General features: G+C 38.3%; 2 protein-coding genes across 17 annotated transcripts in view; both read left to right on the top strand.

Annotated features, from left to right (window-relative positions):
- The window catches only part of NAE1 (NEDD8 activating enzyme E1 subunit 1), a 29572-nt gene extending 18347 nt beyond the window's left edge, over window positions 1-11225 (top strand). For all 6 annotated transcript variants that reach the window (XM_053914830.2, XM_053914827.2, XM_053914828.1 and 3 more), the window contains 9 exons: window positions 779-838; window positions 956-1089; window positions 4508-4583; window positions 4876-4915; window positions 6824-6910; window positions 7408-7500; window positions 9730-9844; window positions 9930-9979; window positions 10986-11225. In XM_053914830.2, coding sequence (XP_053770805.1) covers window positions 779-838; window positions 956-1089; window positions 4508-4583; window positions 4876-4915; window positions 6824-6910; window positions 7408-7500; window positions 9730-9844; window positions 9930-9979; window positions 10986-11095 — 765 coding nt within the window. In that variant the 3' untranslated portion in view covers window positions 11096-11225. The remainder of the gene's footprint in view (window positions 1-778; window positions 839-955; window positions 1090-4507; window positions 4584-4875; window positions 4916-6823; window positions 6911-7407; window positions 7501-9729; window positions 9845-9929; window positions 9980-10985) is intronic.
- Window positions 11226-11803: 578 nt separating this feature from the next.
- The window catches only part of TERB1 (telomere repeat binding bouquet formation protein 1), a 29928-nt gene continuing 24008 nt past the window's right edge, over window positions 11804-17723 (top strand). For 9 of the 11 annotated variants that reach the window (XM_045191968.3, XM_045191964.3, XM_045191963.3 and 6 more), the window contains exons 1-4: window positions 11923-12259; window positions 15547-15609; window positions 17063-17173; window positions 17367-17495. In XM_045191968.3, coding sequence (XP_045047903.1) covers window positions 15579-15609; window positions 17063-17173; window positions 17367-17495 — 271 coding nt within the window. In that variant the 5' untranslated portion in view covers window positions 11923-12259; window positions 15547-15578. The other 2 variants (XM_045191960.3, XM_053914822.2) reach the window with 2 other exon arrangements.

Raw genomic sequence — 17723 nt, 5'->3', positions numbered from 1 at the left:
GATTCAGTCTTGTTTTAATAACATTCAGTATTGTTTTAATAACAGTTTTAAATGCACCGATGTCCATTTAAAAAAAAACGGACATCAGTGCTTCAGTATATAATAGTGATACAGTGACCAGTGGGACTCGGTTGGTTGGATGTTGTCCCGCAAAAAGCTGAAGGTTGCTGGTTTGATTCCTGGTCAGGACACATGCCTGGTTGCAGGGTCATTCCTTGGTCAAGGAACATACAAGAGGCAAACAATCGATGTTTCTCTCTTACATCAGTGCTTTTCACCCTCTCTTTCTCCTTCCCTTCCCCTATCTCGAAAACAAATAAATAAAGTTTAAAAAAATAAATAATTAAAATTAACTGCTCAAAGTGGTGGTCTCTGAGCAGTTACTGATTAGAGTGTAAGGGTTTCAAATTTTTGACAAGATGGAAAAACATGAAGTACTACAACTGCAGCTTGACATTAATGTCTGTAATCTTTGTTATATTTTCAAGTGTAAATATATAAAAAGATTTACTTTGGCTTCTTCTTTATCCCATTTATGATGGAAAAGAACAGGTTAGTTTTTAATACTAACAGCAGTGGGCAGGGCGGACCTTTCTTGTATTCTCTTTTTCCTAAGCAAAGCTCCATCTGGTACTGATTCTAAATAAAAGTATAAGCATATCAGAAGTTTGTTTTTGATTACAAATGAGAATTCAAAGAACTTGTTCAGAGAAATAGCAGTGAAAATAGAGGTGGGCAAATTCTTAGTATAAGTAAATGTGTCATGTTCCTTTGGCAGATCCCAAGCAGCATCGAAGATATATTTAATGATGATCACTGCATAAATATCACCAAACAGGTAACAACGAGTAAAAATAGTGCCACCTTAAGCTGTGGGTCAAAATCAGGTGCCACTTAATAACAATAATAATAATAATAATAATAATAATAATAATAATTTTTTAAACTCTTTTAGACTCCATCATTTTGGATTTTAGCTCGTGCCTTAAAGGAATTTGTGGCCAAAGAGGGTCAAGGAAATTTACCTGTTCGAGGCACAATTCCTGACATGATTGCAGATTCTGCCAAATATATAAAACTGCAAAACGTGTAAGTCACTGTTTTTAAACTGTGTTAACAGAAAAAATTAATTTGTTTATATTAGAGATGCCCATATTTTACTGGTCTATCAGAAATCAAATGAAAGCCTCTTATAATCTAACTGCTTTAAAAATAAGCTAAGGAGACTTGCAGGCAAGGTGGAGGTGTAGACACACTTTGCCTCCTTGCACAACCATAAGAAGGATCACAACTAACCTCAAAACAAAAAACACCCAGAACTGCCAGAAAATCGAACTGTATGGAGGTCCGACAACCAAGGATTTAAAGAAGCCATACCCGTCTCGATGGGTAGGAATGGCAGAGACAGGGGGCCTGGGCGGAGAGGATGTGGTGTGGTGGTGGTGAGGTGGTGGCGGCCAGTGGAATGAGTGGTCCCACGTTCACGTGTGGTGGATAAAAATTAGAAGGGATACCAGGGGAGCAAGTGATCCCAGTCCCAGGCCAGACCACACAGCTCAGGGTTCTAAGCGCTAGGAAAATAAAGCCTCATAACTTCTGGCTGTAAAAACTAGTAGGGGTTGGAGTGATGAAAAAACTGCCGGTCTCTCAGGAGAGTCTATTTAAAGGGCCTGCAAGGTCATAGAACGTTTGCAACCACCCACTCTGGAAACTACCACCAGGGCAACAGCTCGGGGGGTGCCAGTCGCATATGGGAATTGGCTGAAGTGACTGGAAACAGGGTGAGTGCTGACCAAGCCTCCAGCAGCCAGGCAGTGACATTGTCCCCTTTCGACCCCTCCCCCACATACAGAGCCACAAAGTGGTGAAGTGGGTTGCCCCGCCCTGGCAATTACTGAATGCCCCGCCCCATACAATGTAACAGGTACACCAAGATGGAGTCAAAGCAGCTCTACTCGATACACAGAAATAAACACAGGGAAGCTGCCAAATTGAGGGGACAAAGAAACATGGCTCAAATGAAAGAACAGAACAAAATGAAAGAAAAAGAACTAAAGGAAATGGAAATAGCCAACTGATCAGATACAGAGTTCCAAACACCGGTGATGAGGATGCTCAGAGGACTCACTGAGTACAGTGAAAGCATAAGGGAAGAAGTGAAGGCTACACTAGGTGAAATAAAACTCCACAGTGAACCAACAGTGAAGGGAGAAAGCCGGGGTTCACATCAATGATTTGGAACATAAGGAAGAAGTAAACGGTCAGCCAGAACAAAATGAAGAAACAAGAATTCAAAAAAGCGAGGAGAGAATAAGACGACTCTGGGACATCTCCTAAAGTGCCAACACCTGAATCATAGGGGTACCAGAAGGAGAAGAGGAAGAGCAAGAAACTGAAAACTTATTTGAAAAAAGGAAAGAAAACTTCCCTAATTGGGGGAATAAAATAGACATACAAATCCAGGAAGCACAGAGAGTCCCAAACAAGTTGGATCCAAAGAGGATCAAACCAAGATACATCATAATGAAAATGCCAAAGGTTAAAGATAAAGAGAAAATCTTAGAAGCAGCAAGAGAAAAGGAGACAGTTACCTACAAAGGAGTTTCTATAAGATTGTCAGCTGATTTCTCAAAAGACACTGCAGACAAGAAGGACTGGCAAGAAGCATTCAAAGTGCTGAAAAGTGAGAACCTGCAGCCAAGATGACTCTTTACAGAAAAGCTATTGTTTAGAATTGAAGGGCAGATAAAGTGCTTCCCAGAAAAGGTGAAGCTAAAGGAGTTCATCATCAAGCCCTCATGTGAGGGCTTTATCATGTGAAATGTTAAAGGGGCTTATTTAAGAAAAAGATAAGAACTGTGAACGCTAAAAGGACAACAAACTCACAACTATCAACAACTAAATCTAAAAAACCAAGCTAGAACAGGAATAGAATCATAGATACGGAGATCATCTGGAGGGTTATCAGGTGGGAGGGGAGAGGGTGAATGGGGAAAAAGCTACAGGGATTAAGAAGCATAATTGGTAGGTACAAAATAGGGGGAGGTTAAGAATAGTATAGGAAATGGAGAAGCCAAAGAACTTATATGCACAACCCATGGACCTGAACTAAGGGGAGGGGGGAATTGCTAGAGGGAAGGGGGATACTGGGCAGAGGGGGTTAAAGGGGGAAAAATCGGAACAACTGTAATAGCATAATCAATAAAATATAAAAATATACTTAAAAATAAACTAAAGGACTTAGGGGACAGATTTTGTTTTTTAAACATTTTATTTTTAGAATAGGTTTAGGTTCACAGCAAAATTGAGTGGGAAGTACAGAGGGTTCTCCTACACCCTGGTAGGAGACAGATAATTTTCTTACTTTCGTGATAGAACCTAACATTTGAGCACTTAACTCTGTGCTATGAACTGTCCTATGTATTAACTAATTTAATATTCACAACAACCCTATGAGAGATACTATTATTGTCCCAGTTTTATAGATGAGGAAACTGACGCCTACCAAAGGTGATTTTTTCAGGGTCAGACAGCTGGTAAGTAGCAGAACCAGGATTTGAACCCATGAAACCCATCTCTATACTCTTAACCAGGGTCCTACTCTGCCTTTTATTTGTAACTTAAAACTTTGCAGCCTTCAGTTTGGATGAACTTTTTATTAGTAATGTTTCATAATTTAAAGAGTTCATGACTATAGACAGATACTTGCTATCCAGATATCGCTGATAACCCTGAATCCACACAGATTGTCACGAGGATGGTTCTTAACAGATTACCCTTACGTAGTGTGGGCATGGCGCTGATGGATCCAGGGCCACTGGCTTGGTGTCCTCAAGGGGCGAATAATGTCACACAGAGGTCTCTCTTCCCTAAACAGATTGCACTGTTTATCTCAGTCGTCGTTTAACAAATCTTTGTTGTCCTAGACTAAAAGTTCAAGTACTTAAAACTTGGGAAAAGTCATTCGAGGATAGAAGTATGACCTCACATTGGAGGTAGTTAGCTTAACATTGATCATCTTCAGAGATGAAAATATAAATAGACTTAAAAGTTTTACATGAATTTATAGATGGACAGTTTTCAAGTATTTAACTTTCCTTGGACTTCAAGGAGAAAAATCGTGTTCTTCAGTAACATGTTTTGTTAGGTCCTGTATCAGAGAAGCATGGACCATGTATCACGGCGGGCAGTTTTTAAGTTGGGCGCTGTTAATTACAGAGGAACCCCAGGTATTAATGGATTCCAAGAGTCCTTCGCCAACACTGGGAAGATCTCTAGTACTAACAGGTGCTGCTGGTAGCATTTCCATGGCATTTTCCCATTTCTTATGTTCTAGATCAGTATTTTTTCATGAAAAGGAAAACAATTTTTTGTTTGCTTCCTGGTAGTATTTAAAATTTGCTGATTTAAAAATGTTATTAGTAGCATTTTGGGTTGTGTGTGTGTGTGTGTGTGTGTATATATATATATATATATATATATATTTTTTTTTTTTTTTTTCCTCCAGTTACCGTGATAAAGCAAAGGAAGATGTTGCTGCTGTGGGTAATCACGTTGCCAAATTGCTGCAGTCTATAGGCCAGGTAAGCTGCTGGGCACACGGTGTCTTTGATGGACAGCACAGCTCCATGGAGGCCTGATCACATAACTCCAGCCAGAAAGGGTTTAGAGATGGAGGCTGTGGCACTGGCTCTGTGCTGCTTTCTCACTTGCCTGCTCAATGAGAAAGACTGCTTTAAGGAAACTAGGTGTTTTTGCAGTGCCCTCCCAGCACTTGGAGAAAGCCTCCCATCTCACAGCGATTGGCTTTGTGCTGTGCCCTCTGATAATCATCTCTTTCATACTGGATCAAAATCTGCATTTATCTCTTTACAGGCACCAGAGTCCATTTCAGAGAAAGAATTAAAATTACTCTGTAAGTCCCTTTGAATTAATTTCCTTGTTTGTTTTGTTTCATAAAAATGTGCCACAGGGAATGTTACCAGGAATTTTAAATGGTTGATACTAAAAATTTTCCATGGTCTCATAGTATAGATACATATAATTTCTGTGTAAGGTTTTTAATTCTTATAATGTAATAAATGGAGAGTATTTTAAGACCAGGTCAGAGGTAGGACATATACTCTTATATCTATGGCAATGCTAAAAAGACATGAAGGCCAATTAATTGAAAATTGTCATTGGTACAGAATTATTTTCAGCATAGTAATTTTAAGTAATTTTGGAAAGTGTTATCTGAAGGCTTTGGGTGTGAAATCTTGAGTCACATGTACGTTGACAGTATTGGTTTAACTACTCATTTTGATCTGTGTTAAATGACTGTAATGGAATTAAGAATTTTGCCATCTAGTTTCAGAGTGGCTAGGCTCCTGGTGTCTTTTTGATAACTCCTCAGTAGACCTCAGGCATTTTTTATATTTAAGACTTAGTTTAAGAATAATAAAATCTGCCCTGGCTGGTGTGGTTCAGTGGATTGAGTGCTGGCCTATGAACCAAAGGCCGCCAGTTCAATCCCCAGTCAGGGCACGTACCTGGGTTGCAGACCAGGTCCCCAGTTGGGGGCACAAAAGAGACAACCATGCATTGATATTTCTCCCTCTCTTTCTCCTTCCCTTCCCCTCTGTCTAAAAATAAATAAATTTTAAAAAAAATAGTAATACAATCTGTTTAACATGCTGTCTGAAGATTTTCCATGTAGCTACTGCCTGTAGTTTCTGCAAAAGTCTGTTTTTCTTGTTCCTCAGCCCTAAATTATATTTACCCAAGTCCTCTATTACATGACTCTTCTATATATAGTGTTTGTTTAGGCTTAGTTTTATTTATTTTTATTTTTTAAAAGATTTTATGTATTTTTAGAGAGAGGGGAAGGGAAGGAGAGAAACATCGATCAGTTGTTTCTTGTACGTACCCCGACCTGGGGACCAAAGGTGCAACCCAGGCACGTGCCCTGACCGGGAATCAAACTGGTGACCTTTCACTTTGCAGAATGATGCTCAACCTGCTGAGCCACACTGGTCAGGGCTTAGGCTTAGTTTTAATGTCTTGTTCATTATTAATCTTGAACCTTGTTTCTGATGTAGTGTTTGTTCTACTAATCATATGATACCAGATTAAAAGCTGGGTGTTGGGTATTTGAGGGTTTATTCTGTCCTTTATACTTAGGGGTATGTTTGAAATTTTCCATAATACAAATTTTGTCTGTTTGTTTGTTTTTACAAAAACCCTGACATCCCTGACCTAGTAGCTTAGTTGGTTAGTGTGTCATCTCGATACGCCAAGGTTGCAGGTTTGATTCCCCAGTCAGGGCATATCCAAGAAGCAACCAATAAATGCATAAATAAGTGGAACACAAATTGATGTTTCCCTTTTTCCCTTCCTGTCCCTCTCTAAAATCATTTTTTTTAAAAAGCCTTACATATACCAAGAGCACAATATATATAACACTTTCTTTTAGGACTGCTTATCTATAATAATGATAAAACTACTATTCATTGAGCCCTGTCAGGCATTGTGCTAGGTACTTTTGATTGACAGAATAACTTTCAAAGGTAAACAGTATTGTCCCCATTCTGAGGCTCAGAGAGATGCCATCACCTACTTTTTTCAGTGCTGAACTGGTTGTAGTGCTAGGGACATGAATTTAAGATGACTTAAGTTCTAGTGCCTCCTGTGCTAACCATTAGAGCCAAATAGAAGACATTTCTTCACATTTCCATGTCTATGCAGAGTATACACACAATTTCTTGTTCTTAAGGTGATCTGTGATTTGGAATATTCATATGTCTCAACCAGTTAACCTCCATAATGTCTTTCCTGTGTTCAGGCAGCAATTCTGCATTTCTTCGAGTGGTGAGATGTCGATCCTTGGCTGAAGAGTATGGCCTGAATACAGTTAACAGGGATGAAATTAGTAAGTATAATAATTTTTGATGCTAGTTATTAATTTTAATTTTAAAGATATGAGTATTTTGTGTGTAATAGTATCAATATGTAATATGAAGGATAATAGATATATTTATACTCTAAATTTTATTCTATAAACCTATCCAAAATATAATTTCAAAATGTAAAATTTTGTCATAATTTCAAAATATAAAACTTAACACATACATAAAAGCATATTTAGGTAGGTTGTGTGGTACATGGAAGAGCTAACTGAAGTCAGTATGGTACTACTTCAATAGAGATTGTGGTGACTAGTTAATAGTCCATCAAACAGCTGGGTTTCATCTAACACGTCTCCCTTTATTTTACTATTATTTATCATTTTCTGTCTTATTGTCACAAAATACTAAAGTTTTATTATAAAATTGCCTTGTGTCCTCAAATTTGAGTATACAGTAAATTCAGTCCTTCTTTGTTCTTATGTCCTGAATTACCCAGATTATTGAGTTTTTTTCCTTTCAGTTTCCAGCATGGACAGCCCAGATAATGAGATGGTGTTCTACTTAATGTTACGGGCTGTGGAGAGATTTCATAAACAACATGGTAGATACCCAGGTAAGAAGAGCAATCGAGTTGTCAAATATAACCAAACCCTGAGTAAACACTTGAATTAAATCTTCAAGCGTTCTGGGTTTTTACAGTTGGTCCTTGATTTTTACTTTGTAAGCAGTTTACACCTAGTTCATTTCAGTGAGGAACTACCATTTGTTTTGTAAGTGTAACTATTTGCAAATAGTGTTTGGTTCTAAACCACTACAGGGGAATAGTTTAAGTGGCACAGTGCATATAGAAGAAAACATTTTTTTCTGTTAGTTTCTATGCTTTATTTCTAAGACTCACACTGACTTGACTTTAGTGGAAATGGAAAGCCACAAGAAGTATGCCAGTGCGTTTTGAACTCAGGACTCTGAAGGTGTAGAGATTTCTCTGCTTAGTATCTAATTTTTGGTCTGTAAATGTAGTGATTGGAGAATTGGCATAATCTCAAAGATTTTCAGTTGCCCAGAAAATTTTTATTATAATTTTAATTATGCAGGATTATTGCATAGCAATACATTCTAGGTGTACATAAAACCTGTTGCCCCAGCTGATGCTATATGCCCACTGAGTTACAGTCTTAATGAGCTAGCTCACCAGAAGAAAGAAAATGAATAAACACTAAATATGTATTGCTTTATTGTATTGTTTGGTTAGAATGTATTTTTGGTTATCTATTGTGTAACAAACCATCCCAAAATTTAGTAGTTTAAAACAATAAATTATTATCTGATGACGCTGTGAATTGGCTGGGCTCAGGCAGATCTCACTGGGGAGAGGGGATCTTGCATGATGCCTGGAACTGGAGTCTCTGAAAGCTTGACTGAGTTAGACATCCAGGAAGACATTTTCTCTCAGGTGCCTGTCACTTTAGTTGGATTAACTGGAACTGCTGGGGGCTTGTCAGGCATCTGTCCCCACTTGGGTACTGGGGCTTCCTTTTACCATGGCAGTCCTAGGGTAGACTTCTCACGTGGGGTCTGGCTTCCCCAGAGTTAACAGTCCAAAAGACCCAGGTGGAAGGTATACAGCATCACTTACGTTGCGTTCTATTGGCTTCACAGGGCCAACTTAGATTAAGAGTAGGACATGAAGGGTGTACCTTGGGAGCCGTCTGGGGAGAGTAGCTACCACATAGAGCATAGGCTTTGAACCTAGGTTCAGATCCAAGCTCTGTCACTTCCTGTCTCTAGACCTTGGGTGAGTCACTATTCCCTTCCAAGTCTCAGGTCTTTCATTTATGGAATGGCAATAATACCCACCGTATTAGATGGTTACAGTTAGATGTGTAATGTATGAAAACCACTTTACACACTGTGTAGCACCTTGTAAGTATATTACTATTATTGTGAGGAAGAGTATTGGTGATCATTTTCAAACCAGAGTGGTTAAAAATAATGATGTTTTTTTATAATATCTGAATGTTTTGGCAATTATATTCTTCCTTCCAGTAGCAATAATAGTAATAGCTTTACCTTTGGTAACATTGTAGTTTAATCATTAACAACTGCCTGGGCTTGTATCCTGGCTTTGCTGTTTATTAGCTAAGTAACTCAGGCAAATAACTTAATCTGCACCTCTGTTTTTTCATCTGAAAAATGGAAATAATAGTACCTACTTCATAAGGTGGTTGTAAGGATTAAATATATTAATGTACATATGGTGCTTAAGACAGTATCCATCATCTGTTAGTGCTCAATAAGTGTTACTCGTTATTATAGCTTTATGTCCTCAGTGTCACTTAATCTTCTGGAAATGGATAATAAACACCATAGTTTTTATAAAGGGTAAAAATAGGATGTCGCTTTCTCATTCATTCCATTCTATCAAAGAAGTATTGAGTAGCAACTGTGTGCCAGACACTCTTCCAGATACTAGATATGGAGCAGTGATCAAAGCAGGCTTACCAAACTCAAATTTTAATAGGTTTTTTAAAAATCATTTTTTATTTTCAATTATAGTTGACATACATAATATTAGTTTCAGGCATATACTCGTGATTAGACATTACATAACTTAATTGATCATTCTGATAAATCTCGCACCCTTCTGACACCAAACATGGAATAGGTTTTTGATGATTTCTTTGATTGTTACAGTTTCATGATATTTGCAGATATCGGTCTCATACTTCATTATTTTTGTTCTTCAATTTCACACCTTACTGTTTTGACTAGAACACCTGAAACCAGATTAAATATTTGAATGTTTATTTTAATGAAAATTAATTTACATGTATATTTTTAGGCGTCTATAACTATCAAGTTGAAGAAGATATAGGAAAATTGAAGTCTTGTCTCACCAGTTTCCTGCAGGAATATGGACTATCTGTAATGGTGAAAGATGATTATGTCCATGAATTGTAAGTATTTTTTAAGCCATGTAAGAGATAATACCTGTACCTATCATAAGCTAGTCTAAGTTCATGTCTCCATCCTTTCCTGTAGTTGCCGATACGGAGCTGCTGAGCCACACACCATTGCTGCATTCTTAGGGGGTGAGTTGCAAAGATGGGAAGACTGGCCTCTGTGATACAGTACAGTTATGAAGTTTTGTTTTCTTTGCTCTTTTAACAAGGGAGGTCAGTGAAACAGGATGTTAAATATTAAGTGACACGATGCCATTATATACTTTCACTTCATTCAGGTCTTTGTTTAAATGTTCTCTCTCCTGTGAGGTCATCCCTCACCCCCCAATTTAAAACTGAGGCCTTCCTCTTGTACTTACATCCTTCTTCCTTGCGGTTTCTCCATAGCACTCAGAGTCATTTGACATGCTATACATCCTACTTATTTGTAAGTGATCTCTCCCTCACTACGAGAAAGTAAGATCTGTGGGGGCACTGAATTTTGTCTTTTGTTCCCTATCGTATCCCTCATACCTGGAACATATCTGGTACCTAGTGGAGTCTCATATTGTATTGAATCAATGAATATTTACTAAAGATCAAGCTTCAGATTATAAAAAGTAAAGAATTTTTTCTTAGTAATTTTTGGTTTTTTCTTCTGCTGCTTTGTTTTGAGTAGTTACAGCAGTCTGGCAGTATTTAATAGAGATTAAAAATTACAAATGTATTTAGAACAAATATACCCTTTATTCCCTTTTTATTATAAAGTAAAGCAGAAGGGTATTCTTTGAGAATCTTTTCTTCCTATATTTATCCTTTAAAATGCATTCAGCTATAATACTATTTTGACTTTTTCTACTTAATGTATCTTGCTAATGTTTCTAAACCACAATAATTAAAATTATCTCATTCTTTAAAACTGTGGCATAAGATCCTGTGGTATGAATGTATAAAACAAATCTTTTAATAACATAGTTATAAAAAGTTGTAGTCCTTTATTTTGATATGACTGAGTAAATCATGTCTGTTTTGGATTACTTTTAAACACCTTTGCTTTTGGAAAAAGGGAAGGTTTTCTTTACAGAATTGAATATTTTTATGTAACTCTTGAAATTTACTTCTTTCAAAGATTTTCTTTTCTTCTTTTTCCTTGCAGGGGCTGCTGCTCAAGAGGTTATCAAAATAATCACCAAACAATTTGTAATTTTTAATAATACTTACATTTATAATGGCATGTCACAAACTTCAGCAACTTTTCAGTTGTAGAATAAGCACCCTATGTCATGTGTTAAATGAAACTTTAATTACCTTCAGGTTGTGCTCAAATATGTAAAATGCTGCTAAGGGAGAACTGTTAAATTGTTTGCTTAATAAACATTTTTCTCATTTGTAATAATGTAGTTATTGTTTTGGGGGTCGGGGTGTGTGTGTGTGTGAAGGAAGCACTCGTTTTCCCAGAGGATAAAACCTATCCATTTCTAATTGTTAGTTTTGGCTTGGTATTTCAAAGTTACTTATAGAAATCTTGTGTTTCATTAGAAATAGCTTTAAATATTTTTCTCTTACAGTCTAAAATAATTTAATCCATGTGCTGATTTCAGCTATGGATATTTTAGGACCATCATTATTAAAACTAACAATCTTAAAAGCAAATATTTCAGATGTATTAGTTTATCAGAAAACGGGGACAGGATGCAACGCGGAGGGAAGGTTGGAAGAGGAGTAAGGGCCTCCCCCACCCAGTCTGCGCACTTGTGCCGGTGCCCCCAAGACCCTAAAGCGTCTTCTTTTATCACGGAGACCACCCAATTAACTCCTTGTAGTGAACGACCTGCTGAGCAAAGGAAGTGGTCACCCGTGGGCGTGAGATTAAAGGATTTACCCTTCAAATTGTGATTTTTCCAACCCATGTGTTTGCTAATCCCTGCCCCGGAGCAGAGACTCCATGTGGGAGGCGGAGCCGCCGGAAGTCCCGCCCCACGGAAGTGAGCCTCGCTGTCTGGGTGGGAAACGGGCACCTGCGTTGTGGGGAGGCTAAACGCGCTGAAGGGCGGGAAGTCAGAGCGCCGGGATTTGAGGGTAAAGGACGTAGCTCCCTCGTAGTTCGTAGTTCGTGTTCGGGTCCTCCCCTGGCCCCGTCCCGGTCCCGTTCTGTTGCCTCCTGTAGAAAACGGACTGTGGCCTGCAGGCCCAGGTGGCGCTCATGGTGGCAAGGGTGCAAGGTGCTCCGCTGTTCCCTTCTTAACCCGCCCATGTAAGAGGATGGATTGATCCTGCGGGAAGGGCCCCTTCTGAGGAAGCAACAGACTGTGGCTGCAGTCCCCGCAGCACCTGGTGGGACAAAGCATTGGCCTCCGCCATCTAGTCAGGCTCCTAGACCTGGCAGTTTTACACGCGCTCGTACTTTAGAATCCGCAGGCGCCTCCGCAGGTGACTGATGAAGGGAAGGGGCGGGGACCACCGGTGGGGTCAGTTCCGCAGGCCGTGGGGGCAACGCGAGTTCCTCAGTGTGGGTGGGACGGGCACCAGCTGCTGGTGAAACGCCCGTGGTGGGGCCTTCAACCAGCGCCCCCGGCCCTCGCAGGAGTGGGAGAACCCGGCCTGGGAAGAGCCTCGGGGGCTGCCTGTGCGCTACGAAAGGCCCGCGCTGCAGGTGAGCCAGGCCTGGGAGTGCACGAGCGGAAGTTCAGGAGACTTGGCGGGGCCGGCCTTCCCTCCCGGGAAAGACCACGTGCCCTTGGGCGTGCAGACTGGGATGGGTGGGCTGGGTTCGCGTGGAAGGGCCGCGACCGTCATCTGGGTCCGGGAGTGGGAACGCCGAGCGAGGACCGCCGCCGGTGCCCTTGGCTTGTTTTCCAGGCCAGCTCGTTATTTCCCAACCTACCTCACTCTTGTAATGAGAGCTTATTGTGTGTTACACGGATTTGCGTATTGCTGGGCTTTTTCTCCCTTGCCTCTTCTACTTTAGAGGGGATTTTCCGCTCTGTACGAGTCCAGGCTCGGTATCCACTGTCAGCAAGGTAGTGCTGGCATTTAGTGCTGGGGCTTTTCGGCCCGCCGGCCTTGCACAGAGAGATACCCCGCACCGTCCTGCCGTGGCCGGGTGGCGAAGTAGGGTGAGCGTCGTCCGGTGAGCGAGAAGGGCACTGACTCGACTCCTGGTTTGCGCTCGCTAGGCCACGGGTTCAATCCCGCGCCAAGGCGGAAGGTCGACGTTGATGTCTGTCGATGTCTGTCTACCCCTCCGAGCCTCTCCTCTCTAAAAATCGGGCGAACGTATCCTCAGGCGAGGATTAAAAAGAAAGAAAGATGTCATTGATGTTTCTGGTATTTTGGGGTGGTATTTCGATTTCAAAAAGCTTTTCATGTCAGCATTTACTAGGCCAGCTAAAAGAGTGATGTTCCGCTAGTTTTCTTGCTTAAATTTGAATTTGAGTTAGTACTATTTTGGTAATAGAATGAATGAAACCTGTAAATGGGATAGTTTCTTCCTGTTATGTAGAGTCCCCCCTTTTTTCTGTAAGAATCAGTAAATAACCTTGAAATCTTGTTGTTAATTGTAATTTGCATCTATTCACAAGTAAATGCTGTATTGGGCAGATGTTTTTGTTCTTGGGAATAGAACAATTATATTTTATAATTTTAAATATAATTTTATCATTATCAATCCCTTTAAAGTTGTATCTTGTCTTTTACTGTGGATGTTTTTTAAGCACTTAGCGAGCAAATTATTAGTGCATGTCCTTGTACTTGGCAAGCCTTATCTGGTTTTAGTGTGCAAAGTAACCATTTATTAGAAAATAGTATAAGAAAAACAAAGGAATACAACGTAGTATATTTTGACACTCAACTTCAAGACATTTAGATTAAAAATTGTATCCCTCTTTAAATATAAAATTATATTAAAAAGCAGAATAGATTAATTAAAACTAAGGAAACATTCCCTAAACTCCCTCACAAATCAAGAACTTCCACAAATGATACAGTAGTCCATTTTTTTTAAGTCTGCTTTTTTAATTTAGTCTTTTCTCTCCCAAATCTTAACCCATTTGCTCAAAGGTAATGCGTATTTCCATGTAGGAGACAGCCTAATACTGTAGAGGTTAAGAGTGTCGGGCCTGGCTGGCTTCAGATTTTCTTGGCTCCCATTCCAGCTCTGGCACTTACTAGCTGTTCGAACTGGGCAAAGTATTGACCCTCTCCTCATGTATCTTTATCCTTAGAACCCCCTTGTAGTGTTGTTGTAATGACTAAAAAGACACTTCTATGGTTTATAGAACAGCGCCTGGCCTACGATAGCACTTATGGAACATTAGAAACATTTATTATAAAAATTGTGGAAAACAGAAAACAAACAAAACACTGTAGAACCACCAGCTAAAGACAAGTGTTCTGTTGCTGTTTTGTAAGAGAAGCGTTTTTTTCTTGCTTTTAAACATTTTGAGTAAGCAGCATCCTGTGTGTGGATATACTATAATATACCTAACCATTCCTTTTGAGTGGTAAAAAAAATGGCAAATTTAGGTGAAAAGTTTCAAAACTAGAATATATTTGTATACTACTTTGTAAAAGATTTTCACATATATTTAAATTTTTTTTGTTTGGGAATTTTATCATTTTTTCCCCCTCACTCAAAGACATGCTTATTGATTTCAGAGAGGAGAAGGGATAGAGAGAAAGAGAGAGAAACAGCGATGTGTCCTGATGGGGAATTAAACCCATGACCTTTTGGTCTATGGACAACACTCCTACCAACTGAGCTATACTGGCCAGGGTGGGAATTTTCCGATCATTTGGAGAGTGAAAATGAAAAAATAGAAAGGATAATTCGGTGTGTCCCTTTAACCATGTAGTGTTGAAGTACATAAGAATTTTAGAGTTTTGCAAATCTTGATTTATAGTTCTAAGGAGTTAATTGGACTCATTTTTTAATAAAAAATCAGTTTAGCATTTTAAAATAAAGCATATAAGAGGCCATATCAGGGTTGCCAGTTAATTAAAAAATTCTTCTAATAAATAATATATAAACAGATTTCAGTTTAATAGTGAAATACTATGTTGTAAAAACCATGGGTTAGAAAATCTTTTAGTATAAGCTTAGGGTGTAAAGAGAAGTGCAGTTCTGAAGACTGTGTGTGTATGTGTGTTTTCAACTTCTGACTCATGGAAGGAGGCCCACTCTGAAAGGATGGAATGAAAGTTTATAGGAAAGAAAATGGGAAGGAACAGAGAGGACCAGTTAGATTCGGTTAACCAACCATTTGTGTATTTATTTGATAAAACGTGTTGAAAGCCTGTAGTACTTAAGAATGCCCGGTGCATGTTTGTACATTTTCAAATTTAATTCTTGTAACTACTCTATGAAGTAGGAACTTCGGATTTTACAGATGAGGAAACTGAGCCTCAGAGAACTAAAGCACACCCTGTATCACATATCTCATAAGTTGTAGATTCAATCCCTGCTCTTCTGGCTTTGGGAAAACTATTCTTTCCTTGCTCCTTTGCATTTATAATTCTGGAATTCTCAAACATTCACTTATTATTTATCAATGTATGTGATGGAAATGTTTTGTTTATTTTTACAATTTGTTATTATAAAACTTATGGGGTGACATTGGTTAATAAAATTATATAGATTTCAAGTGTATAATTCTGTAATACATCATCTGTATATTTCAAACATTGATTTAAATTGAAAAAATACCTTTATCTTATAGGTGAAATATAAGTAAAAAGAAAACAGACAAGCATGGAAAGTGAGGACACAAAGAAAACACAGGGTGAGAAATTCATGGATCATATGTCTGCAATTAGTTTTCTGTATTTGTGGGCAATACTACAGATTATCTGACAGAACCCAGGAAATGAAAGAACAACTTAGCAATTTACATAAATACTTATCATGTACCTACTCTGGACCTGTCACACTCGCTTCAGGAAACTGACATTCTAGTGGGAAAAGGCATGCTGCTGATTAGAATACCATGTGATAGCTGAGTGAATAGAGGTAGATACAAGAAGAGTTGGGAACCTGAGAGAACTGCCATCAAAGTGTGCCTGGAGGATTTCACAGTTATTTTCAAAATGTTGGAAATTAAATCCGTGGGCATGGAGGCAATTAACTAGACAGGAAGTAATAAAAGAGAAAAGAATGGGGAAGAGTGTTCCCCTTAATGTACACCATCACGTAAAGGTTTGGCTGAGGAAGAGGGCCCCCCAAAAAACAAAAACATTTCAGAGAGGTGAATGGAGAGTTAGGAATGTAACGTAATTTGGAAATCAGCCTCATTGTTACCAAACCTTCAGGTCCTGGAACCCAAATCAGGGTCGTTCTGCCCAGTACTGTTCATGCCAATAGTCCAAGACTGAGTTTGGTAAAGCAGAGCAGAAACTTTATTCTTCAATAAAGGAATGGAGAGGGTGAGCTCATGCTGTAATGATAACTGGGAAAGCACTTTCTGTGTTTATGGGCTGTCTTGTGGAGCAATTAAATTCTTCTTTAGGCACGGGTCATTATTTTTCTGTTGTACTCGGCCCTTTGGGGTCTTTTCTTGCATATGCCATCTTGGTCTTTGGGCTCAGCCCTCTTCATTTTGTGGTCAGGAGTCCTTTTTAGCTCCTGTAAGTATGCATAGCTTGTGAACTAGTTTAGGTATTGAGGAACATTAGGGTCTTTAGATGATAGCTAGGTGACCTTGGAAGAATGTTTTATGAGCAAGATTGCTTGAAAGCATCAGTGTCGAGTGTCCACAGTTTGTGTAGAATCAATATTATTTCTTCCTTAAATATTTGGAAGAATTTACAAATGAAGCCATCTGAATTGAACCTGGAGTTTTCTTTATAGAAAGGGTTTTAACTTTGGTTTTAATGCTCTCATAGATATGACTATTTCGGTTATCTCTTTCTTCTTGGGTGAGTTTTAGTAATCTGTATCTTAAAAAGATTTTATCCATTTCACCTAAGTCACTGAATTTATAGGTGTGAAGTTGTACATAATATTTGGATTTTCTATTCCTATATTTCATGAAAGGGGAAGATCAAATAATTTTAAGAAGTTCAAGTTCTTTTAAGAAACATTTCTTTTATATTTCTTTATCATTTGTTAGACTAGAAAAGTAATGCATACTTATTTAAAAAGTAAACATAAAGATGTGTATTTAGAAAGTGAAATTTAAATGATTACTTTTTGAAAAGAAATGTTTGGTTTAAAATAATGAAATTTTTGTTCTTTAGAAATGAAGACTGACCTGAACTTACTATTGGAGTGTCTGAAGTATCAGATGGACAACCCTTTTTCACAAAAGGAAGCTTTGGTCACTATTCATTCAATTTGTCAACAAAACAGTAAGACATGATAATGAATTGTCATCTATGATTATAATTCTTTAGTATTGTGACATATGAAATATGAATAATTCTTTCTCTTCCAGTCAGTTGTTCTACCTGTTGTTACTATGTTCATGTGATTTATTTTATTCTTAAAAGAATAATCATAATAAATGTCATTTCTATTTTTTTTTGTCTGCACGACCTACAGGTGATGCAGGTGTATATTTTCGGGAAATTGGTGGTTTGGTGTTTGTAAAAGCTCTTGCAAAGTCAAGTGAACATAGCATGGTAAAAGAAGCATCCTTATATACATTAGGAACTGTTGCAGAAAAAAATGGTAAAATTTAACAACTTTATTTCATTACCCTTCAAGTATTGTATTATTCTTTAACAAATTACTAACTTAATTTTAAAATTAAATTTCTTTTTTTATGTGTGTGCATAGTTTTATCCAGGTATTTTATTTATTTCTTTAAATTCAGGTATGCCGGAGAGTATATTTAACTTATTAACTAATGAAGGAATCAGTAAAATGTTACAAGTGTTTTAAAGGCAATGGTGAAAA

Source organism: Desmodus rotundus, chromosome 12 (genome assembly GCF_022682495.2).
Source record: "Desmodus rotundus isolate HL8 chromosome 12, HLdesRot8A.1, whole genome shotgun sequence".
NCBI classification, from domain to species: Eukaryota; Metazoa; Chordata; class Mammalia; order Chiroptera; family Phyllostomidae; genus Desmodus; species Desmodus rotundus.
The sequence above is the reverse complement of the archived record's forward strand: the minus strand, read 5'-3'. Positions and strand labels throughout refer to the sequence as shown.